Source organism: Podarcis bocagei (genome assembly GCF_964188305.1).
Source record: "Podarcis bocagei genome assembly, chromosome: 15".
NCBI lineage: Eukaryota > Metazoa > Chordata > Lepidosauria > Squamata > Lacertidae > Podarcis > Podarcis bocagei.
In genome coordinates, this window is record NC_138141.1 from 33,126,437 (window position 1) to 33,153,956 (window position 27,520).

At 46.0% G+C, this 27,520-nt stretch overlaps 1 protein-coding gene across 1 annotated transcript; it reads right to left on the bottom strand.

The window, feature by feature from the left end:
- YWHAG (tyrosine 3-monooxygenase/tryptophan 5-monooxygenase activation protein gamma) lies at positions 1-27,420 on the bottom strand. The gene is made up of 2 exons (XM_081173206.1): positions 26,910-27,420; positions 1-3,616 (listed from the first exon to the last, which is right to left on the bottom strand). Exons 1-2 carry the CDS (start codon positions 26,994-26,996, stop codon positions 2,960-2,962), a joined length of 744 nt encoding a protein of 247 aa, XP_081029332.1. The 5' UTR covers positions 26,997-27,420; the 3' UTR covers positions 1-2,959.
- Positions 27,421-27,520: the final 100 nt, after the last annotated feature.

Consider the following 27,520-nt stretch of genomic DNA (forward strand, 5'->3'; position numbering starts at 1 on the left):
TCAGATCTGTAAGTTTATTTGCTCAATGTACGACGGCTACATAATGACTCACATTCATGATATTCCATCACTGAGGAAAACTGCTAAGAATGGTCCGTGTGTGAAATAATTCCTTACAGAAACACGGAGTTGGAAAAATAATCACTGATTAGACCTTAAAAAGAGTTCACTGCATAACATGACAGAAAAGCACAAACAAAGGCTCATTCGAAGAACATAGTCATTTTCCCCCTACACTGTAATAGTTATAATTTCACCATGACGAACACCAGACATTAAGATTAAGCTAACACTGGTGTTTTCTTTTGCTTTCCTTTTTTTAAAAAAAATCATATATAATTGCATGTCACTATAGCAACATCCATAACAGATCAGTTTCGTTACGATCACTATTTGGTAGAGCAAACTTTTACCCCCAAAAAAGGAAGGGGAAAAAATAGGAGGGGAAAAAATAAATTAAAAAACTTTAAAAAAATTGTTGAAGACTATTTGTCATAGGAATACATAACATCTACAGTATAAGTTAATAAATTTCAAGCTACTTTATAGAAATACAACACCAGCATGCACAATATTGTATCAATAGAATAATGGAGCAGTTATTCATTTCACTGGAGAGACAGTTATCATATAGGCAAGTGCATTTCCTTAACAAAACAAAACAAAACAAATCGAAAGAAACCATTCAAGCTGCTCACAAGTCCCCACCCCACCCGCGACTCCGTAGGTTTTAGCCCTCTTGTGCGATCTTTTCCCCCCTGCATAAAGTTTTCCTAAAGCAGCCAGAGCAAAAATAAAAAATAAAAATCATCATCATCATCATCATCAAGAAAAGGTTTTGTAATTCCAGTAAATCACTTCCAATTCAAAGCCAGGGAGACACATTGCTCACACTACATGATTGCAAACCAAACAGAAGCCTAAACATGGCCTCCAAAGTAGTCTTGCGACATTTCCTAAAAGGTTCCCGTCCGTTTACCCAGGTTGCAAGCCTTTCCCTCCTCTACTTCAATCCCACAGAACGTAAGATAAGCCATGGGAATTTGGCGTGGCTCTTTCCCCGAGGTGGCTCAAAAGAATAATAATAATGGAAAAGTCACCGAGTGCAAACTCTCACGATGCAACGAAAGTTTTTTTTGTTTTTTTTAATGCAGCTGCTTGGACACTTTAATGCTGGACTTGCTAGCGTTTTGCCTGTTGTCGATTCGCTTTTAAACCCAGACAGCCTTTGGGACTCGCAGGCCACCAAAGCAGCTCACCCCCACTGCCCAAAGCATCAAACAACGTGAGCACAAAAAACCAAACGGCACTGTGTCAAATGGAGTCATTCATCTCCACAAGGGGAAGACAAATGGTGTTGCACAGGGGAAGGCCCCATTAAAGGCCATTCTCCTTCTATGCAGCCCCTGATGAACAAAAGCAGGCAACCAGAGAAGGAAAACCATCAATCTGTTTTCTCTCTTTTCAAAAAAAGGGTGGGTGGGTAGAAAAATGACAGAAAACGACTTGATTAGCTACCATAATTTTCTAATTTTTTTTCCTTCAAGGAATCAAGACCTGTATGTGAACAGATTCTTTACAAGTTCTAGAGTGCCTAAGGTGGTGTTGTTGTTTTTTTGGGGGGATGTTTTTTAAAAAACCAACACTGGCAAGCAAGCTCTCACCTTTATGAAATTACTACAATTCCACATCATTTCACTTCGTACCACAGGCTTCCCACAGATCAGAGACCCGGGTTTAGTAAAGGGGAAGCCAGAGATCTGCCATAATCTTCTGGCACAGAAGGGGGTGGGAATCAGGTAATAATCACCACGGCAGCATGATTCCTGCAGAAGGGGCCATGACACCTTCGCCTTCCTTTTTTTAAAAAAAGGAAGAAATCAGCATGGTCTTGGAATATACCAGGTACAGTATGAGACATACAGACCTGAGTAAGTCAAATTACATTACAGTTCAGCAGCTCCTCCTTTGACCAATTATATTATGAACGCTTCTTGCTGGGGGCGGCCTCTTGGGACTTTATACTGTATAGCTGCTTACGAAGCACCCAACAGAATGGCCAACAGATGGATGTTCTTCAGGTGGCCTTTGGGCAACTGGGGAAACCGAGTCGGGTGGGTGAAGCCCATCTGCAGGTGTTAAGGTTGCAAGGGAGATGGCAAGCCAGAAAAAGCAAGCAAAAAAAGGTTTACACTCAATGGCTCGGTGTCAAAAATATGGCTGTCATGTAGAAAACACTGTTAGAACTGCAATTTAGCAATAATACTGAAAGCTGTCTCAAGCATCCTGACTAGATGGGCTCTCGCGGGTTTGAAGCCTAGGACTTTCCTCCCGCTTTGAAATTATGCTGTAATGAGCGTTCCAAAAGGTCGGGGCAGGTATCAGAGAGGAGACAGACACAGATGCACCCGACAACGGAAAAGGCAGGGGACATGTTAACTCGGGGGACAGATGGATGGGAAACCTTACTGGAACCACAGAACTGCTTCTCTCAAACGAACACACGCACACACACACATACACACACAAAATTAAACCCCAACAACGAAAGAGAGGGCCATTCCATCCAAGTTAGTCATCGTCAACTTCCACGTACGCCTAGCGATTAAGATAACTTAAAAGACAGCTCCCCCTTGAATTAATAAGTCTACAGAACAGTCCATTCGCCATTGTGAGGCTGCCACAATCGAGTTACTCCATTCCACCCAAGCACAGCCAAGCCTGACCTTTCCCGCTAAGTTGTGTTTTGGCAAAAGTGTCAAAAGAGGCAATCAAAGACAGGTTGCGGGGGGAGCCTCCCTGGAAGGTCGCCCCTCCTTTTTGTGTTTTGTTTTGTTTTTTTGTCCCCCTCCCCCACCCGACCCCCTCCCCCCCACACCTCGTGGGAAAACAAAATTAAAGACTGCAGTAGTAGCATCAGCGTGCGGCTGCCAGTCCATCCGGAGGGGGGGGCGGGGTCCTAGTTGTTGCCTTCGCCACCGTCGTCGTCCTGCTGGTCGCTTGTCCAGAGCGTTAGGTTATCGCGCAGGAGCTGCATGATGAGCGTTGAGTCCTTGTAGGAGTCCTCGTTGAGGGTGTCCAGCTCGGCGATGGCGTCGTCAAAGGCCGTCTTGGCCAGGTGGCACGCCTGCTCGGGGGCGTTCTGGATCTCGTAGTAGAAAACAGAGTAGTTAAGCGCCAAGCCCAGGCGGATGGGGTGAGTGGGCTGCATGTGTTCCTTGCTGATCTCGTGGGCTTCGCTGTAGGCCTTCTCGGAGGACTCCACCACCGTCGCCCTCTTCTCCCCCGTGGCCACCTCGGCCAGGTAGCGGTAATAGTCCCCTTTCATCTTCAGGTAGAAGACTTTGCTCTCGTACTGGGTCTCGCTGCAGTTCTTGATCAGGTAGTTGTCGAGCAGGCTGAGCACGTCCTGGCACACGGCCTCCAGCTCCTTCTCGATCTTCTCACGGTAGGCCCGCACCATCTCGATCTTCTTCTCGTTGCCGTCAGCCGAGGTCTTCTGCTCGATGCTGCTGATGACTCTCCAGGAGGAGCGCCGGGCCCCCACCACGTTCTTGTAGGCCACCGACAGCAGGTTCCTCTCTTCGTTGGACAGGGGCTCGTTCAGCTCTGTCACCTGCACCAGAGAAGGGAGGACACAACAAACAGGCCCAGTTAGCCTTTGGTCCCCACACTTGAACCTGCCGCTTTCCAAAGCTCGCTCCTGCTCTATGGAAAAGTCTTTCACCGGCTCCCCCCAGCAGCAGATGACATCTTAAATGTGCCATACCTAGGTTGCTGCCCCATCTTTAACAGAACAGGATGGAACTGAAGGGGAGGGAAGAGAGGAATTAGGAAGGAATTAGGGGGTCAAAAAGATTTCAAGAGATCTAGGGAACGATCTGTCAGGTACTCGGATACACAAGCAACAGCTGACTCCAACTGGAAGCTTTTAAAAAGCAGGAAGCCACACTAGTAGCTATTAAGTTTACCTGCCTGACTTGAGGATTTCTGCATTTGCAGTCTTTTATTCCTCGTCCATCCCTCCATAAAAAAAGAAAGAGTACACTACAGAATAGGGCTGGGCAATATATCATCCAAAACCAGTTTGAAGCCCATATTGTGATATCAGTTTCATAATTTTTGACCTGGCAATATATTGTGAATCATGGGGGGGGGGTGCTATGCAAAAATCGTGATGTGGGAAAAACCATGAAGCCAGCCAATGCCTCTACAGAGCTTGATCCTTATTTCAGACATCATGATATACAGTGGTACCTCGGGTTAAGTACTTAATTCGTTCCAGAGGTCCGTTCTTAACCTGAAGCACCACTTTAGCTAATGGGGCCTCCCGGAGCATGATTTCTGTTCTCATCCCGAAGCAAATGTAACCTGAAGCATATGTAACCCGAGGTACCACTGAATCAGTATATGGCGATGTTTAGCTGGGGATATATTGCAGTGTTGAAAACCAGGTATCGCCCAGCCCTGGTACAGAACACTACATCGTGCAAGAGATGTGACCATAACCTAGAGCATTTGGAGGATACAGGACACTACAAATACAGCCTTCTGAAGGGCAACCAAATTTAATTTTAGGGTTAGGAGGGAAGACTTCCAGCACACTCCTTTATGTGAATAAGGCGGAACACTTTTTAAAGAGCTGCCGGTAGCATGAGGCTGCAGGCAGAACTCATTTCAAAACAATGCCTGGCTGCTGTCTTGTGCTGGGACACGGCATTTGCATTATGGGTTGGTGGAGGACAAGGACTGCCATCAACGTACGCCCCAGCTGCCTACTGCTCTTCCCCTAACAAACCCTGCCTTGCTGGTCACAGAAGAATCACATTTTTGTTTCGAGGGATCAAGAAGAAAGAAAAGCCATCAGAAACAATGATCAGCTAACAAACCTAGCCAAGCAATTGAATCATAGAACTGTAGAGTTGGAAAGGACCTTGAGGATCATCAAGTCCAACCCCTGCAATGCAGAGGCCGTGTACGGGGATTGAACCTGCCACCTTGGTGTTAACTACACCACACTCTCACCAACTGAGTCAATATCTGCAGACCCAAGATATGGGAAAGGGGGAAATAGAGGATGAAAGTTAACTGATCCATAAAATGTTTTAATGGGGGGGTCCTTGAAGGGACACAAAGGCAGCCCAGAACTATAGGACTCAGGCTTGAAAGTAGGTTGCTGAAATTTTTTTAAAAAACAGAAACAAAAAAACATCCATGGCAAGTATGGGAGGGGGGTGGAGATACAGGAAAGAAGCCAGCAAGCAGGCACAAGGATAGGCAAATAGGTTGAGAGATGGGTGTGTTCGAGATAGGATGAATGTTGGAATTTGAGGGGACAGTGAAGCCACTGAGGTCTCTTCCCACTGATTTTTAAGTTGCCCTTCATAGCATAGTTCGAGGAATGCTGTTGTTTGTTCTTTTATTAAAAAAAGAAGCCAACATTTGAGATGTTCAGGCTGCCAGATCCTACGCTAGAAGGATCCTGTGTTGACTACGTTGCAGTCAAAAACGCTTTCTTGACCCCAATTAAAGCGAGGGACAGGGAGTTGAATTCATCACCTGCAGCTTGCTGGAGCTTAAGCAGCAAGATGCCCGAAACAACTATTTCACCTAAGACATGGTGCTCGTGCCGCAACAGGCAGCTCCCAGAGTAAAATGCCTGCAGCCTTCATTAATGCAACAAAAACCCTGCAAGAGCCCTTCCGGAAATTCACCTGCCTGCACACGGCACCAGCTCTGAGCTGCTCACTAGCCTGCCATCCCTCCAGCGCCTTCAGGAATCTCAGGTCGCTCACAGAAGGCGCGTTTAGTGGGCACTGCAGAGCGCAGAGATAACTTGGCAGTACTGAGTCAAGGTTGCATGTACTTCCTCTCGCAATCAGGCGCAGACATCAGCAGAGGCAGGCAGCAGGCTGCAGCCTCCAGCAAGAGCACGGAGATAGGATCTCAGTGGTGACAAGGCAAATAAATGGGAGATCATATTTAAGAATGTCACTCTGCCCCTCCAGTAATTCTGCACACAGCATCGCTCTATTTCGGGCCACGAAGCAATTAAACCTTTGCGATAATTTGGTTCAGACAGCGCTGCAGAAAGCTATTTAGAGCTCGTTGGGTTTTATTTTAATTAGACAGTCTTAAAGCCATGCTTCAAGGGGACATCGCCTCTTGGCAGTTAACCTGGTCAAAAAGCAAAACATGGGCATCTCTGCAGCCTGGAAATGGACATTCTAGGTGTGCCGAGTTTTACATGAAGCGGTCTTTCCCACTTTGGATACCCCTGAAAGATCCAAGGTCTCCTGGTCTTCGGGGACAATGCAGAAGGTCACGGCCATATTCCAGAAGCAAGTCCAAGGCACAGGCTATTAGTGGTAGCACCTCCAGCTAGCGGCTTGCTCTGGGTACCATCTAGATTACTTGAGAATGTGTGCCACAATGGCCTCCCTGGAAACAACTGCAAAATCTGAATAAGTTTTGTTCTTAGCTTGAAGCAGGAACTTAAATCTCCAGCTCCTTAAAGCTGGACAGCAGCAACTGGGCCGCAGAGATTTGTTTCGTAATTGCATTTTATTTATTGAACAGGATTCATAGAATGCTTGATCATCCTTAACTTCCAAGAGATTTACAAAAAAATATAAAATGTTCATTAAAAAGACTGGGGGAGGGGGGAGAAACCAACCATTAAAAGCAAGTTAATCTAAAATGTATCAAAATAATAATAAGTAACATAACCAGCAGCTATTAAGTATGTATATAATAGAATACAATTACATGTTTAAATCACAGCATGTTCAATTTATGCAGGGATAATTTGTGCTGCCTTCGGGTTATTACGAAGTGTGGCTGTTTTCCAGTTGTATTCATAGTGGTGGTTCTCGTAATGGTTTAGCCGTTCAGAGAAAAAGCAAATATGAGGTGACATGGTAGAAGGGTATAGAATCACGGCATGGAGAAAGTGGATAGAGGAAAGTTTTTCTCGCTCTCTCCCAACACTAGAAGAACTCATGGCGATCCGACGAAGCTCAATGTTGGAAGACTCAGGGGGACAAAAGAAAGCGCTTCTTTGCACAGTTAAATTGTGTTAAATTGTGGAACTTACAGTTAAATTGAGTTAAATTGTGGAACTTGCAGCCACAAGAAGCAGGGATGGGCCACCAACTTGGATGGATTTAAAAGAGGATTATACAAATTCATGGAGCAAAGAGCTATTGGTGGCTATAAGGCCACCATGGTCATCCTCTCTGCCTCCACAGCTGGAGGCGAAAATTCTGCTGGAAACCGGTTGCTGGAAACCACTGGAGGGGAGAGGGCGCTTGTGCTTCGGTTTTCCCACTGACCACTGTGAGAACAGGATACTGGACTATTTGGGCCTTGGGTCTGTTCTAGCAGGCCCTAACAATGTTCCTAATAAAACTTACATCTAATACCCACAGGAAATAATGGCTCATGCCATACAGGTAACTGACTCCCTGGTAATGGAGGTTGCCGGGTTCTACAGCTGACAGCAGGTTTGAGATGTCACAAAGTACAAATGATCAAGGTAACCCCACCCTACTGGTAACCTATGAAAGGGCAAGAGCCCAACCTCCTATAGCCTGCCCCAAAGTTTTCATGGTGCAGCTGAAGAGAGATGCACACCACATGCACCTCTCACTGTTCTAGCTACCATATTCTCCTAGGCAAAATCGTGGCTTGTCTCCGCAAGCAGTAGGGTCAGTGTTAGATCCACAAAGTGGCATGGAGGCAGCATCCAAGTGTGAGATTCAGATTGCCACTTCATGTGGAAAAGGCTTCAAGTTTTCTTCCACCGCCTACCACCTTAATAGGTACATGCACTGTCTTGAAATTCATATTATCTAGGATTAGACAAGCCATTCACCATCTGCTCCACAAGCCCTCGGAAGGCAACCTTGCGCTCATTCACATAGGTGAAATTAAATCTCTTCATTTTCTCACACCGGCCGTATTTCATAAGCCAGTGTCAAAGCTTCACAACAGACTGTGTGCTTGAACATTCTGACCACCACCACCACCCCGGCCTCCTTTCTCTGCCCATAACTGCAAGACAGCCACTGGAAAAACTGTGTTAAGGGAATCTTGGCCAACAGTACAGAAGCAATGACTGTGCACATTAATCCACTGGATTTCATTTTATATAGGGAGAGCACTGGAACGAAGGTAAATGTCTAACCAACAAAACAGGAATGTGAAGACAGGCGGAAGCACACATGGTTTGGTTGTTGCCGCCAAATCCAGATCTTTGGAAGGCAGGCAGCAACCTTGTGACTTTGTGCTGAATTTAGAAGAGGAGGAGTTTGGATTTGATATCCCGCTTTATCACTACCCGAAGGAGTCTCAAAGCGGCTAACAATCTCCTTTCCCTTCCTCCCCCACAACAAACACTCTGTGAGGTGAGTGAGGCTGAGAGATTTCAGAGAAGTGTGACTAGTCCAAGGTTACCCAGCAGCTGCATGTGGAGGAGCAGGGAAGCGAACCCAGTTCACCAGATTACGAGTCTACCGCTTTTAACCACTACACCACACTGGCTCTTTGGGTTTCCGGGACCCAAAAATGCATACTGAGCAAGCTGCAACCTCCCCGCAGGCAAGGGCAGCACAGGCAAGGGAAGGATCTTCTAAGTAAGAAGCTCCACTGCTTTGCAAGGATTTGACTTGTGGATGCTGCACCTGTCTGCATCTTCAAAAGCTACCCCTTTCAATCTCTCTGCAGCAGCCATTTTTGCCCACACTATTTAGACACGCTATTGTTGCTAGAGAACACAAGCCATCTTCAGCGGAGCCTTTCCTGAAGGCATTCTGCCTAACAATGCTGTAAGCCCAAGGAAAGACTTGTGTCACTTCTGTCTCCTAACAAAGGGGCCAGGATGCAGATGGCATCAAATCTGTAGACGGCAGCAGTGGCGACTTCCGATTCATAGGCTACTGCCAATGAAATTTCATTCAAGAGACTGATGGATTTCAAGCTAGGCACCCAATGGCACCTTAAACCTAGGTTACGCCTGCCACAACAGAATGTCTATTTGTCAGGGGGTTGGACTAAATGACCCTTGGGGTCTCTTCCAGCGCTGTGATTCTATGATCTCAACTACATTGCAGGACTGTAGCTTGCTCTTACAACTATTCACTTGTCCCGGTATGCAAGAAGTAGAAATGGAAATGGTATTAGCTATATGAACAAAGGCAGAGGTTTTTAAAACTGTGATCGCCAAGCTAGTGCCCAGAAATCTCCACGTAGTCACAATTGGACCCACGCCAGTTGGACCTACTGCAAAACGCACCTGGAGAATTTGGACACTGATTTCAAGGTATCGCTTTCATCAGCCACAAACAGCTTCGATTACATGTGCCTTTTCCTCATAGTAAAAGGATAGGTCTACATAATGTAGAAATTGTACTTCTGAAGTTCTCCATGAGCATAAAGGTGCTCTTAATACTATCAGCTACGCCAAATGCATCCTAGAGCCAACCCCCTTCCTTGCGCTTTGCTGGAACACCCATCTACAAGCTAACAAAATGTTGGGTGACCCTGATGCAGAAGTTATTGGGGGGGGGAGAGGGAAATCATGCAGGATATAAGTTGCTACAGCCATATGGCATCAGAATGTCCAGCCCCGCTAGATCAGGCCAAAACTTCCTGTTCTCACAGTGGCCAAATAGATGTCATAATTCCAAGCAACTGCTATTCAGAGGCATTGGGCTAGCAAGTTACTAGCCATGATGGCTGTGGGAGCCTGATCTACAGTGGTACCTTGGATCCCGAACAAATCAGCTCCTGAATGCCGCAAACCCGGAAGTGTTCCAGTTTGCGAACGCTTTTTGGAAGCTGGACGTGTGATGCGGCTTCCAACTGAGTGCAGGAAGCTTCTGCAGCCAATTGGCTTTTGAACGGTTCTGGGAGTTGAACGGACTCCCGGAACAGATTTAAGTTCTGACAACCAAGGTACCACTGTATTATAATCAGAGCCAGGCGAGAATGGCATTGCTCAGATAAAACACTGAACGTTGGCTCTGCATTCTGTGAACAAACCACAAACTCTCCCCCCTTACTTTCCCTCCAGCATGAAAATTGGGAAGCTTTCCCACTTCCAGTTTTAAAGTAACTGTGGTTTATTGCTATGTCTTAGCCCAATGGTTAGCCTTAACTACAGTTTAAGGAAACAAACCAACTTCAAGCTGCAGTTCATGGCTCCCTAAACCAGACTTAAGGCTAACCAGTTTCTGGTTCAGATGAACTTATAAGGCATGGCAAATAGATAATGGAAGCAAATGTTTCCAATATCCTCCTTGTGGCCATACCAGAGTGGAAGAGGGGAGAACATGCGCCCAAGATTTGGGCAGCCAACACTCAATTGGTAGAGCATGAGCCTCTTAACCTCAGGGTTGTGAGTTTGAGTCCCACGTTAGGTAAAAAACTGGTTGCAGCTTAGCTTCACATCAGAACTCAACTCCTTTTGAAGGTCCAGGAACACCAGTGACCTCTGCCTGGTAGAAGAACACTCTGGGTAGCAGAAGATAAACCCATCGAGAAATTAACGTGCACCTCTGTTTTCTCCAAAAATAATAACAATGCTATTCTGCATCAGGCAGGTAACTGCATGACTGGGATGTCTCTGATGCTCTGCATGTTCACTGGCAAATAAAGTCCCACAAAGCAAGGAGACCTCTGGCGCTTTTTTGTTGAGTCAGGATAAAAAATATACCAGACAAGTAGCTTTTCTAATCAGCAGTTTAGTTTCAAACCATAATACAGTCGTACCTCGGGTTGCGAACGTGATCCGTGCGGGAGGCACGTTCGCAACCAGCAGCGTGACGCAATTTGGCGCTTCTGTGCATGCGCGCGACATCATTTTGTGCTTCTGCACATGCATCAAAACCCAGAAGTAACCTGTTCCAGTACTTCCGGGTTCGGCGTGGTCCGCAACCCGAAAACATGCAACCCGCAGCGTTCATAACCTGAGGTATGACTGTACTGAACATACTAAAGCTTTAAGGACTGGATGAGAAACAGCCAAGCCTGGCATCCTACTCTGTGTAACTGAGTATCTCTCAAGAGCCCAACATGATGGCCTGATGCTAAGCCTGGCATAGAGATACAGTTACCAGCCCCCTTTCAAAGGGATTTCTGCTCTAATTTCAGGAACTATTAAAATTACAACTGCCTGCATCCTGCTCTTCCCCCAGACAAATCAAGGAGGGGTCAGCCTTGGGAGTTTCAGTGCAACTAGCCAGAGTACAGTTATAGTCAATTCACCTCCAGCAGAACTACAAAAGTTCTCTCCACCTGTACAAGTGCTTCATGCAAAGTTTCTTGATGGCCTTTGTTTTCGGGAAGGCCTCAAGACTTTGGCAGGGCATTAAGTTCACTCACATTCTGTAAAAAGTTTTGAATGAACCGTTTTAAAGTAGGCAAAGCAAATGTAATAACTGCAACCTTTGCAGTTGATAATCTATGGAAGGAGGCGCCGCCACCACACAGGGAGAGGGAAAGAATGCACGCGCTGGAGATCCACATGGTGATTCCCAGAGCATCCGTGGGCCGGATCCAGAAGGCAACTGGGCATGATCCGGTCCGTGGGCCTTAGTTTGCTGACCCATGGTCTGGGCATTTATGCTGGAGAAAATAAGAAGGTAAGAAAAGCCTTCTGGATCAAGCTAGGGGCCCGTCAATGCCTGCATCCTGTTCTCACAGTGGCTGACCAGATGCCTGTGGGAAACCCACAAGCAAGACCTGAACACAAGTGCTCTCTCCCCTCCTGTGGTTTCCAGCAACTGCCCTTCAGAAGCACTGATGCCTCCCACTGCGGAGGCAGGGCACAGCCTTCATCATGGCTAGACGTTATCAAAGGCCTTCTCCTCCATGAATCCGTCCAACCCTCTTTGGAAGCCATCCATGCCACCTGTGGGAGCGAGCTCCATCCTTTTAACAATGCGCTGAATGATAAAAACTCAGCTTTGCTGCCTTTTACACACACACACACACACACACCCTATTATTATTATATTAAATTTCTATACCCCTCTTCATCAGAGGACCCCAAGGCAATTTACAATATAAAAACAAAAAATACGTTATAATTATTATTATTATTATTATTATTATTATTATTATTATTATTTATTTATATCCCGCTCTCCCCAGCCAAAGCCGGGCTCAGAGCGGCTAACAACATTAAAATGATACAACACTCTAAAATCATTTCATTATCAAATCAAAACATAGTAACAAAACAATGACACACACACACAGAGAGAGAGAGCGCGCAGGGAGGGACTACATGCACACCCAAAGCAGGCGACCCAATAATTATGGAGTTAACTGGTCCACAATATAAACGGGGGGCTTTTGCATTTTAAGTTCATTAGTGGGTACCAATAACTTGCACCCACTGAAAACCAAGCCTTATGAGGAGCGCTTGAAGGAGTTGGGTGTGTTCAGCCTGCTAAAGAGGAGACTGAGAGGAAATATGGCAGTCATCTTCCAATATCTTAAGGGCTGTCACGTGGAAGATGGAGCAAGCTTCTTTAGTCCTGCTCCGGAGGGTAGGAGTCAAACCAATGGCTTAAAGTTACAAGAAAGGAGATTCTGACTAAACATCGGTTAGAACTTTCTGCAGTAAGAGCTGTCTGACAGTGGAATGGGCTCCCTCAGGAGGTGGTGGACTCTCCTTCATTGGAGGCTTTTAAGCAGAGGTTGGAGGGCCATCAGTCATGGATGCTTTAGCTGAGATTCCTGCACTGCAGGGGGTTGGACTAGATCAGTGTTTCCCAACCTTTTTTGGGCAAAGGCACACTTGTTTGATGAAAAAAATCTCGAGGCACACCACCATTACAGCCCCGTGACGTCAGCGCGCAGCGTCACGCCGGGAGGGACGCACGAAAGTGTAAGTTTCAATTTTTTTCCCTCCCCCTTGCCGGGGAACCTCCAAGCTTTGGGGGTGGGGGGGGGAGGAGGCAGCAAAGCGAGGCAGGAAGGAGAGCGCGGCTTGGCTGGGTGAGCTTTGGCAGGGGCAGGGAATGAGAGCCGCGAGGCGGGCGCTGCGGACGGAGGCGCTGCCCGCCGAGCTCGCAGGCAGCCAGGCAGGCAGACGGCGAGAGCCCCGCGCTGGGCGGCCTCTCCTTGCCGCCGCCGCCCCGCCTCTCGCCGCCCAACTCGCCCGCCTCCCTCCAGGCAACATCTCGCGGCACACCAGGCAACATCTCGCGGCACACTAGTGTGCTGCGGAACAGTGGTTGGGAAACACTGGACTAGATGACTATTGCGGTCCCTTCCAACTCTACAATTCTATGATCCTACCATCTTTACAGCCTTTCGCTTCATTAGGTTTCGCATCCATGCACCTAGGGGCTGGCACCATAGGCAAGACTTATTATTACGGCCTGCTGTGCTACATCTGTCAATTTGAGAAGGCCGTTCCTCTGCATTATGTTATACAAAGAGATAGTTGTATAAAAGCAGGTGAGTGTTAATTCACTGGCAACAGAATGATGCAACGGCAAAGCTGAAGTCTCACATGATCAGAGAAGCAGAGCTCAAAGGAGTACAAGCACACAGTCAGAGGGTGGCAATTAACAGCAATTAATATTTCCTGTAGTCATTTTGCTTTTGTTATTCTAACCTGAGTTCCTACAGAAAATGATTCCCCCACACTGGATATGACCATGTTTCAAGGCTCTTGCAGCTTGCCGCAAGCACATTCTTACAATTCTTATCAAGTGTTTTTAGGAGAAAAGACAGCGTGCTTTTGGGAGTTCCTGTTCCACCTCAAGATCACCATTCCTAGAAAACACTGAGGGCCTCTGGCACAGTTACTATCTTTGTTCAAAGGGGCAGAAATGCACTCATGACAGAAAACCAACATCTGAAGAACTTATGAGTAGGCGCAGGAATGAGTCAGACCCGAGCATGCCAACTGATTCCATCAGAGGGGATGAGTAATTTTAATAGTTCTCTCCCTGAATGACAAAATTCCAATCAATTAGAACAATTGTAACCTATTCGTATGAAGTGACAATTCCCGTGCTAATTAGTGTTGCATTGTCCTACAAGATCGCAAATGCAGATCCCGGTTGCTTAAATCAAAGCCCATTCCCGATTCAGAAATCTCGAAGATATGTTCTTTCCTAAGCTGAGGGCTGGTCCCTCACATTGGTTGCCATACTGAGACAAGTGCTTGTCCATTGAGCACAGCTACTGTCTACTACCTCTTGAGTTTTTCAAGACAAAATTCCCTCTCTGCCCTCTTGAGATATGCAGGTCAAAAATTCCTTCATGCATAGCATGATTTGGGCAATGGCTCTTACTTTCACTGCTACTTTTCATGACAAATATCACAGAAAGGGCAAGTAAACATCTCATGGTCTTCACCATTCTCTTTTGGTGGATGGGATGAAGGATACCCCAATTTATCCAATAAATTCCAAGAGAGGCTGCATCAAGCAAAGTCCTCTAATGAATTTTGTAGTGAAGCAGTTAACTGAATCAAAGTCGCCCCAACTAAATCTGACTCTAATCCACTAAACCACAAATGTAACTAGTGGATAATGAATTTATGACCGAACACTTCTTAGATATTTAACCATTAACTAATGAGCATGTGAATTTGACTTAGTGAGTACATTAAATAAAATATCTCGAAGCTTGCCTGAACAGAGAAATGCCTTGTCTCAATTTCGAAAGTTGAGAACCAAGGAAAAATGAATCATGACATACACGTGTTTATCGCTTGGGAAGAATGAAGTGTTTTGCCTTTGCAAATGGAAGAGGTGAAGCTGAATTTAATGCAGATCAGAACAGGAACCCTCTTCTAAACCTGCAAATTACACACACACACACACACACACACACACACACACACACACACATCTCTATCACTTAACTGACAGAAGTCTGAGACTTCATTCTGAAGTTAGTCAGTTATCCAAACTTAGACCTTGATTCACTGCTCTAGGAACCCATACCATGGCATTTAATGGCATCCGATCTACCCTACCCAACCCAGAATTCTATATGACCTCACACTGAGAGCGTTAATTTGGGAACTGCTAAAGGCTTAGAGGCCTAATTTTCCAGAAACACTGGCAGCAGAAAGAGCATTCTGAGATTTGAGGAAAACAAAATCGAAGTTGGCAGTGAATTGAAATACTCAACACCAGAGTATTTCAATATCCTCTGGACTCTTAGATGTAAAAAAGTAATTGCAGCAAACTAAACTTCTGGCGAACCAGAGCGCATGGAAACGCCGTTTACCTTCCCGCAGGAGCGGTACCTATTTATCTACTTGCACTTTGGCGTGCTTCCGAACTGCTAAGTTGGCAGGAGCAGGGACTGAGCAATGGGAGCTCACCCCGTCGCGGGGATTCGAACCGCCGACCTTCTGATCGGCAAGTCCTAGGCTCTGTGGTTTATCCCACAGCACCACCCGCATCCCTTTGTTTTTATTACCATTTGTCTATTTGGGACATTCTTGAGGAGGAACCTCCCCCCCCCCCCATGTACAAATGAATGCCCCAATTCCACCATTCCTACACGGACTATCTGCCTATTGGCAACATCGAAACGATCACCAACAGTACAAAGGTGTCTCACGATTGGTCAGCATCCCATGGTTAACAAGATTGGTGTGGAACTTTCAGCCTGAGAAGAATACACTGTTCTGCACTAAAACTCCTGTCACTTTTTCTTTAAAACAATACCTCTTAAGTTATTTGCTTCCCATCACTAGCTCCCATCACCCCTGATCACTGGTCCTGTTAGCTAGGGATGATGGGATTTGTAGTCCCAAAACAGCTGAGACCCAAGTTTGGCCATGCCTGGCCTAGACCATCTTTTATCACACGCACAAGCTGGAGATCACACAACCAGTTTATGACACAGCGCTCATTCAAGCAACTGGTTCTGTCACGCGAATGAAGGAGGAAGTGTTTACTCAAGACTACAACAGCCCAGCAAGTCGTTCTCCATAGCAACAGTATTGCATAGTTAAAAGCTTGACTAAATCTGGCTTTTTTGCTGACATTTTTGCATTACCCATCAGGCAGCATCTGCTTGCTGCCTAAGACAACCTTGTATTTATCCACTTGCCAGGTAGCCAAACCCGGAATTGCACTCAGGAAAGCGACCTGATGGGAGGCCAGACTGACCGCTTCTGTATGCAATATATAAAGGGGGGGGGGGCACTATCAAAAATATAAACCTCCTCCAGCATAGAAATGCACCAGGCTGCTACAGGAGATCCCCACCACTGCAAGACAGTAAAACCTTTACTAGAAACTTTTGCAGTCTTTACAAGACTGGTGGTCATTGCTGAAGGACAGCTTTATTCTTCCTTTTTATTTTTACTTGCGGCTGAATACTCCCAAGAAGTGTAGCTCAGCTCTCATTGTGACTCTGGTGCAAGAAAAAAGATGCAGAAGTATTCATATCCTACCAAGTAGCTCAAGGCGTTGTACACAGTTATGCCCATCCCCAGTTTATGAGAGAGCCAAGAGGCAGTGCCTGGACCAAGGTCACCCAGCGAGCTTCAAGGCCAAGTAAAGCATTTGAACCCTGGTCTTCTAGCCCCTAATCCAACACTCTGATCAATACACCACATTGGCTAGTGCTAGCTTAGGAGGTTTAGTTTGGTCAGCATCAAGTATATGCTTCCAGAGTTAACATTGTACTTCTGGTATATGGGGCACCATAGCCGTTAGAGGGCTGTGAAAATTTGTGTCCCGGGCTTTTTAGACTCTTCTGCCCATGTGCTATCTGAAACCAAAGGGGAGGGAGGCAGATGGGGTGAAGGAGAGGAACAATTATTATTTTTTATTGGGGGGGGGGAGATGCAGCAGTATATTCTGTTCAAGCTTTAAACTAAGCTGTGCTGTTACTATGGAGAAGGGAAGGGAATCTGTCTGTAAAAGTCTCCAAGTTCAATGGCCTATAATAATTTTAAGCCTACACATTTCCGCTTAATAGCCTGGCTCTGCACATTTATGACCTGGATCATTAGCTAAAGCCAAGCGGTGCCTCGGTGATCAGGCAGGCTTCAGGTGTTCAAGCAACACAGCCCCCTACATCCCTTTGTCCTCCTGCCAGTCCTGAGGGAGCCCCGCCCAACAGTACCAGCGCAGCTGCCTCAGAGTCAGCTGTTTGCGAAATTAAGACTTTATCCCAAGTGGGTCATGCCTCCACTTTTAAGGGGTGAGCAACATCGCAGCCAGAACACAGAAGTCAGTTCTAAAACCAACCGATTGCACTCAGTGTTGGAAACTAAAGATATATAAGCTAACCGCCAAATGGCACCTTAAACCTAGGTTATGGTCGCCACTGCAGAATGCCTAGGCGCCATTTCCCGCCAGTGAAATTTGATGTTGCTATTGCTGTTCATTTCATTAACACTCTGTATTTTAAAGACAAGACCTCAATGCGGTTTACAGCACATTAAAATATCAAATATAACAATCCAGAATAAAACCAATTCAAGGGAAAGATTTCAGAGCCTTCTCTAAGTGACACTTTGCTTTCCCCATATTTATTTATTTAGCTACTTAATTTATAGAGCTGCCAGTAGCAGAAGGACTCTAGGAAGCCAGTGTGCTATAGTGATGAGTGTCAGACTAGGACCTGGGAGATCAGGGTTCAAATCCCCACTGGGTGACCTTAGAGTCACTCACAGCCTCCTAACCTACCTCAAAGGGTCGTTGTTGGGATTAACAGAGAAGAGGAGTGAACCATGTACTTCTTGGAGAAAAAGGTGGGATATAAATGCAATAAATGAGCTCTTCTGCTTACCTGCTTAAGAAAGCTGGAGAGGCCAGCCAGATGGAGATATCAGTTGCCAATCTGGCATCCAGAGATCTCCATGTGGTCGCAAGTGGAACGACGCCTGCTGCAAAACACACCTGGCTGATTTCTAACACTGATGCCACTTCAAACAGAAGTTTCCATTTTATTCCACAGATGCCATTTATGTATGCATCCAGCACACACTTAAATGGGCCTACAGTTTAGAATGCCCTGAACCCTTTTTAAAAAAAAGTGAATTATTCAGTAAGATACATCCAAGATTTTATATTCACAAGAGGTTTAACTGAGCCGACACACTAGATGTTAACAATATGGGACTGAGCAGATTTCTGTGCCACTCAGATATTCTAATGTCAGGAATTCTCAACAATTCTCAAGGCTTGTGTGTTTTCAACATGAGGCTCAAAGCTTGTGTATTTTGGTACGTCCTTTCCCACACTTCCAGGCGAAAGATTGCTATACATAGGCCCAATAAAACTTAGGCAGTTCTGAAAACCATTTCTAGGGGTTTGATAGTCCATTGCGGGGGGGGGGGGATGTCACTCTGAAATTTGAAGCAGACAATCAGCTCTCTCAAGCTTGTTCATTAGTTTGCAGAAGCATCTCATGCTCTTGCTAATAACAAAGTTAACATACTAGGAATGTCTCTTTCTCCTCTGGTTCACTGAAAGGTTCAGAGTGTAGAACAGGAACAAAGAATGAGCAATCAAAAGCCACCCAATAGAACCATGTGCAGACAGGGTGAGAATATAGCAGGTAAAAAGGCAAATGCTATCTCATACTATAGAATCAATTTAGGATATTGCATTCTACCTAAATAGAAGCTGACCAGTGCTTCCCCTTTCAGCACAGTCTGCTGCTGTTCTAATGGCCCACCCAATGTAAGGGCCCAGTAGACATGTCACTTTAAACCACTGTTAAGCTTAGCCATGCTTTAAAGGTGCACACACAGCTAGGGGTTAAAGCAGGTGGGGGGAAACTTTGGTGCTACAGATGTTGCTGAACTGAAGCTCCCCCCAGTCCAGCAAGCATGGTCAATGTCCAGGGATGATGCAAACTGTAGCTCTGCAACATCTGGAGGGCCAAGGGTTCCTCTCAATATACCTGGCTGAAAGGGGCACACAAGTGAGGCTGCTGTCTAAAGCAGGGTGGTCTAACAAGCAGCCCAGGGGCCACATGTGGCCCTCGATGCCTTTTTGGGCAGCCCTCAGAAACATTTGGCGCTGGGCTTTGGGAAGAAGGCAGGAGGACTCTTGACAGGGTCCTAGAGTCCTCCCACCTCCTTCCCAAAGTCTAGTTAGCACTTTCCCAGCTTTGGGGAGAAGGTAGGAGGACTCTAGGACCCTGCCTTCCAAATGTCTGGTGCATTCAATTTTGGCCTTACTCCTCCCCTCACAGCACGAGGCCCATAGGTTCTATGTTGAAGTACTCTTGCGGCCTACTTGGTATGGAGATTTGGGGCCATCCTGGTCTAGAGGTATGACCAATTACTGAAGTATCAAGACACCAAAGGCCAGAAAGCTTTGTGATCTGTGGAACCAGGGCTACATAGCTGGAGGGAAGCTAAATACCATCTTTGTTCAGCATTCACTTCAACAGAGTGCCATCAGTAGGTTAGACAGGACAGTGCAGCCTACAGAATGTCACGCAAACTATGAAAACATTAAAGATGCCTGCAGGACAATTAGCAAAGCTAAAGCATAAAACGTTAAAAAGGAACAATGCTACCAAGTGGATAAAATGTGTCGCTAGACCAGGCCAGTCACTGGTGCTGTTGGTTTCCTTCATTCCTCAAAAACCCAAATCTGCCATCTCCCTGCTTTAAATAACTAACCCACTGCCATTTTTAGAAACCACATAAAGTCAAGCTGACTTTGCAACTATTTCCCCCCCTCTTCATCTACACAAAAACCTTTCCCTCAAATTACCCAGCAACAGATGACCTAAAAGGCCTCCCTATATAAACCTGCCCAGGTGCTGAGATCCTCAGGTGAGCACCTTCTCTCGGTCCCATCAACATCAGAGGCATGGTTAGGGGTGACACAGGAAAGAGCCTTTTCTGTGGCTGCTCTTGGTATTGTGGAATTCCCTCCCAAGAGAAGTCAGACTGGCTCCCTCTTTGCTATCCTTCCGCTGGCAGACTAAAACCTTCCTGCTCAGACAGGCCTTTGGAAACTGAGAAGCAGACAGGGCTGACCACTAGGGGCTGCTGTCAGAGCAAATTGCTTGTCTCTGATGTATTCTAATTATTGCTTTTAGCTAGTTTGTTATTACTTTGCATTTTATCATGTTTTTAAATGTTGCAAGCTGTCCTGAATCCCAACTTGGAATAATAATAATAATAATAATAATAATAATAATAATAATAATAATGGCATCTTTGGGCAGGGTAGAAGACAAAGAAAGAGGCCTGCTTCTTGTTCACAATCACTGCTTCATCCACGCAATCTACTTACTGGTTACTCTGAAGAGGGAAGTGATCCTATAATGTGCTCCTACTACCCAGGGTCTCAAGTGACTTCTCAACACAGAAAGTAAGTTCTGAAGGTTTTCCATCTCAGAGAACTTTCATCTTCATGGACGATCCCATTCTGGCAAGAATGAAAAACTGGCTGGCGGCCAAGGCTGGCCACTCCCCGTGGCGTTTTGCTTCCTGACCTAACGGACTGGTAGACGCAAAGGGCAGCTTTCTGATCTATCTTTGTAGAGCTGCAGCGCTCTCGGCGTACGGGTGCATTAAAGGTCACTTGTAACATCACACTTTGCCCTAATGCTATTATTAAATTTTGGACACTTGGCCACAGAGAAACATTTGCGAAAAAGGTTTCCTCGTACTTCTCATCCCAAAGGATGAGTATCGCTTGTTAGCACTTTCTCCCAAACGCTGGAAATAGGGCAGCACCTTTAGGTGATATGACTAGCCACTAATATTGGTTAAGATTTACGGCAACATTTCAGGTACTGTTTTACTGGGCTTGTTCTAGGGATTTGTCCTAGGGTATATAGGGTGATATAAAAATTCAATAAATAATAGTAATAATTTTTGTATGGCTTTTACTGCACTGCAATGGTTCTGATTTTAAAATAGGCTTTTAAGGTTTTAAATCTTCTTTATACACTTGGTGAAGCAAGCAACTAATACACTGAAATAACAGCTTTGAACATAGGAGGCTCAATCAAGATGTGGTACTAGTATTGAGGTTAATGAAATCTGTTAAGATTTTATCTCATTGTGGTATAAAGCAATGCTTTTCAAACTATCCACTGTGATGGACCAGCAACACCCACCCATGCCCCAGGGACTGGTACCATATTTGGTTCCTGAAACATGCCACCCAATCTGGGTTGTGGTGGAGCTGCCCTGGACCAGCAGCCCAATGCCTTGCAGACCAGCAACAGTCCGTGGAACACCACTTTGTGGAACACTGGTTTAAAGGACACTGACATTTAATTTCAAGGGGAGATTGCATACAAAAAAAAAAAAAACCAACCCTGCAAAGCTAGCAGTGACTGCATTTCCTTATTTCAGAAGCAGAGATACTAAAAAATAAAGGCCCCTGGTCTTTAATTTACCCTGCATTTTTGAATGAAATCTGAATAAATTATCCAGCTAGAGCACATCAAAGCTAGATGTCACACCTAGGCATGGTGCAGTTCTTATTAACTAGGAGCTGGGAAGACTTCCAGCTCTAGAGGGACTGCAAGGAGTCAGGGTGGGGCGAGGCTTTATCTCCATTACAACTAATGGATATTGACCTAGGCATCCTGCAATAGGCAGCTGTATGGCAGGCCATGGGAGTCGATCCTAAAGCAGAACTGCTGATGCATCCACATCAAACATGCTTTCAACATATCACGCCTCTAAATTTTAGATTCTAAAACTTGGGGGATTTTTCTTGTGGGGGGGGGCAACCTTCTCAGTTTAAAGGCTCTTGCACAAACCACCCTTTCATTCCAGTTGTAAAACAGCTATCACCTTTTATACTCAAAGCAAATCAGAATCCTACACACAGGGAATTTTGCAAGCAATGGCAGGCCCCCAACCTTTAACCTTTAACGACGACAAAGATTTATTCCCCCCTCTACCTAAGGCCCCAGGGTGGGTTGCAACCATTAAAACACAGAATGTTAATAACAGTTTAAAGCAACTTGCAATCGCAGAAATAAGGTGGGTCCCAAATAAACCCATCTCAAGCGTCAAAGGCAAGGCTGAAGAGGTACTTTTAACCAGCACTTGCCATGTGTGCTAAGGGACAAGCTAAACTGTATTAACCTTAAATGCAGGCCCTGGTATCTTTTAGACTAGCAAGTGTGCCAACTGCTAGCTTAAGGAAATTCTGCCAATGGCACTGTCTGGGCAGGAGAATGTATGCTGTGGTCCTTCCATTTTAGCAGAGGACAATTCGTGGCAGCGAGTTGCCTTCATACTAACCCAACTGCCTTAATATTTGTCCAGCCAGCAGATGCAGCAAAGTCTTGAAGAGGGGGTCATGCTTCTGAGCTCTTCCATCCGGACAGTACAAACACACTGCCCAGCAAATTAATGCTTCAGCAAATTCATGGGAGATAAAGCTATCGAGAGCTACCAGTCCTGATCACTGTATGCTACCTTCAGGGAACAGAGGCAGCATGCACCTGAATGCCCACTGCTGGACATTCAGCAGTGAAAGAAGTGCCGTTAGTTGACCACTGTAGGAACCACAGCATTGGCTTAGATGGGCTTTGGTCTGGTCCAACATGGCTCTTCTTACATTCAGGTAAAAGAGGGCACACACCAGCAGCACCATTTTGTGCACTGTCTTCAATAAGCCATAGTTGTCCATGCTGACAAGTTGTCTTAGAAAGTAACCACAAACTACAATCAGGATACAGTCTAAAGCAGGCATAGGCAAACTCTGGCCCGCCAGGTGTTTGGGACTACAATTCCCATCATCCCTGACCACTTGTCCTCTTAGCTAGAGATGGTGGGAATTGTAGTTCCAAACATCTGGAGGGTCAGAGTTTGCCTATGCCTGGTCTAAAGGCTCAGGCTAACTATTAGGCTGTGGGTGCATTTACCTGTAGCAGTGGAGAAGCAATTTTGGGGAGATGTTAGAAGAGACCTAATAATGAATGCCTACTGCAAAAAAGTGAATGGCTAACTAGGGTATAGATGGCAATAAAGACAATTAAGTGCATTAGTTGCAAAAGCAGAAGTGAATGAGGACCTAAAATCCACTGACAATTCCAACAGGAGTGGTGTCAATCCAAATTCAATCACTACATTTCTGCATTACCTTGGACAAATGCCATTTGTACACTCTCTGCTACCACCTGGGTACACTGCAGCTTCTACTCTTACGCGTGACATCATTGAGTTGCTACGGAAATGAGTGCGAGGTCATAAGTCTCCCACACAGCTGGAAGTGGGGTAGAGGGAAATAGTGTTGCACAGTGGCAAAAGGAGATGGAGAAAAATATCAGGCGTTAATTCAGCCCCGGTCCATTAAGATGGGCTTTAAATTTTCTTTTCCGAGTACAGCAGGCCAGATCTTTGTGTTGGCCCTAGGAGGAAGCAGTGAGCAAAGATTTCCAAAAAAAACCAAACAACCCAGCCCAGATACTAACACAGCTGGACTCGAAGTGCTGTAACATCCCAGGCTACTGTTTTAGAAGAGATTAGCATTTCTACTTCTTTACACTGATTTATTTGCTAAGTTACAGCAATAAAGCAACAGAAATAAAGGGTTGCTGAAAGTATCAGTCTTCAGGTAGTCATAAAATGAAATGCACAGATCTTAAAATACAGTTTTAACACTTGCATTCAGTGAGATCACTCTGTAAGCACTGACTGACATCAAATCGTCCTGCAGAGAGGGATGCTCAAATATGAACACAGTACTACCGTGCCACTAGCCTGATTCCCCACCCTAATTATGCTGCTAGCTGCATCTTCTTCTGCTCCTAGCTAAGCTTCAGCAGTTTCACATGCTTGACAAACGAACGGTTACAACAAAATGGTGCAATCAGGGAGAGAGAGCAGCATCCCAGGCAAGACTGCGACAATTCTGGATCAGTATTCACTATTCATCAGAGACAGAGGCCACGCTGGCTTCTCTTAAAGGCTCAGACCTGACTAACAAGACAAATATAAAGAACCGTTCTCCTCTTTAAAGCAACCCCTCCCTCCCTCTCTCCACCCAGTCTAGCCTCTCTGCAATATGACAAATGCAGAATCTTCTGGAATGACTTGATACTGCCTCCTACGATCGCTTTGTTTGCAAGATCACATCAAAGATTTCTCTCTTTTCCCTTCTCCCCCTTTTACTTATTGAACACTCAAAGAGGCCACCTGTATTTTTTTAAAAAAAATACCCTACTTGCACAATTTAAGAACTGTTCCGTTTACAGCTGTCGTTTTAAAACATAGAAATTAACAGCACGCCATCCTATCTTAACCTCCTTTTTGAAAAGCTAACCTAGATAAATACTAAGATTGCTAGAGATTGAAGTCACCGGTCTTTCCGTATTGCACGCCTTTCTCTCACCTGAGAGAATAATGTATAATAGTGGACGGGGTGAGGGGAGAGAGAAATAACCCTAGGGAAAGATTTGCCTACTGGTTAACCTACATATCTGATTCGAGCTTTCTCCCTGTAATACCATACCACCCTGCAAAAGTGTGTTAGATGGGGTGGAAGACTTGCAGATCATTTACATCCCCCCAAAAATGTAATCTTAAGGCCAGCTCTTTGCAATGTTCCTTGCCCTGTCATGAGGCAGATTAAGAGAGGGTATGGTAGGTGATTGTGGGTGGGGTTGGTTGGAGGGGGGGTAGGGAGGGCACAGCAGATGAATTCATGGGAAAGGCACCGCCCAAGCACAAGGGAGGGAGAGATAAAGAGGAGGCAGAGGACACAGCACAGGTTACACTCTGTCCTTCACTTTTTTCTCCAACAGGGTGAAACAAGAGGGAACCCATATATAAATTGCACTGTCATCGCCACCACCCCACTTTTCTCCCTCAAAGCAGAAGAGAAACCATTTTTAACTAGGCCCAATGATAAGGCAGAAAAGAGGACATCCTCTTTACTTCGCCCAAAGAGGATGGCGCCTATTCTTACAAAGCAAACCCCCCATCAGACCTGAAATAGAAGCACATGCCTTTTGGTGTCTAAGGTGCCTCTGAAACACTGAAGGTGCTCCGGGGGAAGAGGGGATTTGAGCGCACCTTAAGCCCAGAGCAGCATTTGGAAAAAAGAACCACCCAAGGGGGTCAAAATGGTACCTGGACATTTCAATGGGGGGCACTGTGCCCTAGGGGATAAATGAGAAATCTGGGGAAGCAGGGACCAAGCAAAGTGTAAGATGGTAAGAGAGGGTGCATAGGGTGGCCAAGCATTTTCAGGGACAGACTGACATGGAAAAGGACAGGAAAGAGCATCCCTGTAAAAAGGGGGGGAATTGCAACTTTAGGGAGGGGCATCTCCCGGGGGGGGGGGGGGGAGAGCATCATGTTCCCTTCCCATTACACTTACTCAGGGAAGGGCATCTGTTCCAGGAACGCTACTTTTATTGTTTAAGGCACCTTTTGAAGCTGCATTTCCCTGCCAAAATATGATAATAGCAGGTAATAGCAACAAGGCAGGCTGCATGTATGGATATCTATGGGTGTGAATGTGTGAGGTCCAGTGGTGATGGTTGAAGATGACACTGGCCCCAAGGAGGGGAATTATCCTTTGAGCACATTGGGGAAGAGAGCAAATCTCTTTTTGCTCTAGGCATGGTGGAGCAGGAGAAGAGTTCAGGGCTTGGCTCTGCAAGGCCATTTCTACCTCCCAGGGGAAATGTTTGCAAGGTGGAGTGTAGAATGGGAGTGACAAGAGAAGAAACCTCCTTACTCACTCCCCAAAGCATTTTCTGTATGGGGCAAGGAAAGGGATGGACAAGAAGGACGTGTGTGTGTGTGTGTGTGTGTGTGTGTACACACACACACACAGAGTAATGCCTCCACAGAGAGCCAGTTGCAGCACCTGCCCCCCCCCCTTCAAAATGAAGAGAATTCATCAATGGCATTTCCTCTAGCCATCATTTCATTTGGGATGGAGCAGAATGAAAATCTAAATTACATTCTAAAATGGGGGGGGGGGGTTCTGTGGAAACATTCTCCCCTTTGTATGAATTATTTCTCCCACCCTCAAGACAGAGAAAAAGAGACCCCTGCTTACCACCCACCACAACAAATCAAAGCATTTATGCTTTTGAAGCATGCAGATTAAATAAGTGCATTGGTCCCCTACTCAAAAATAAACAAATTTTCTGTGCAAGAAATAATACATAGCATACACTCTCCTCAGAGAACATGTCCATTTCTCTCTCTCCCCCCCAGCTTTCTTTTCCCCCCAGTATGTTGATCACACCCTCCCAACAAATTAATACGAGTCCATTTCTCCCATTTCTCTTAATAATGAAAAACTCTGTCAATTGCCACCACTGCTCTCCCCATCCAATAAACGAATATATGGTGTGAGGAAGACAAAATTATCTCACCCTATCAGAAATACCCCCTCCCCGTGTCAAAAGAAAGAAAGAAAGGCACATTATCCTCCTTCAGTCAGTGAACAAAACTGGGGAAAGGTTGCAAATTCTCTCACTTCCCCCCTGCATCTCCAATAATATCCACCAGAAGCAATATATTCTACGCGTTTATTAGCATAATTTATTTTAATGTACAATAATAATCAATACGTTAACATTTTGATTTAATGTATTTATGCACTTTAAGGAGGGGTAAATTATCTGACCCACTAAATGAAGAATACTAACCAGTAGACACATCCAACTCCCCTCCACTCAAAAAAAAATTAAAAGGAAAATTGGGGTGGAGAGCTGGGAATCCCCCTTTTAAGAATATCTCCCAGAAATATCCCCCCAGAGGGGGGGGGGAAATCTCAATCCCCCCTCCTCTCAATAAAAAAGGGTGGCACACACACCCCGCAACAAAGGAGGCAGACGGGAGGGAGGGGAAAGGGGAAAAGGAGGAGGGAAGGCCCTTCTGCGGTGGCGGCAGCGGCGGCAGCAGCAGCGGAGGAAACCGGGAGGAGGAGGGAGGAGGAGAGACTCACGTTCTTCATGGCAGCCGCCATGTCGTCGTATCTCTCGGCTTGCTCAGCCAGCCGGGCTTTCTGCACCAGCTGCTCGCGGTCCACCATCTTTCTTCTTCTTTTTAATTCTTGGCTTGGACTTTTATCAAAGTAACAGTAGTAATAATGGCAGCAAAGCTATCTCTCGTTTATCCCGACCGCGCGCTGAAGGTGAGAGAGAAACGCAAAAACAAAACGGGAGAGAGAGAGAGGAAAGAAGGAAGGGTGGCAATGGAACGAGAGGCAGGCGCGCGCGCCAATCAGGGCCGGCCGAACGCTGGGCGCGCGCGAAGCAGGCAAGCAGGCGGTTAAGCTGCTTGCTGCTGCTGCTCCCCGCCGCTGTTCCCTGAGCGCGAGACGGACTTTCGCTTCTTTCCCCCCTCACGCTCGCGCCGCTACTGCTCTCGCTCTCTCGCACGGCAACAACAGCGGGCTGTAGTAGCTGCGGCGGCTGCACCCGGGCGGCGTGCGCATGCGCCCCTATTTCTCCTCTCCCGTCTCCCCTCCTCTGAGGGAGCCTCCCGCAGCACGTAGACCCCGCCTCTCCCTCTCCCCACCACAGCCCCTATTGGAGCCGCGCGCTCCTCCCGCCC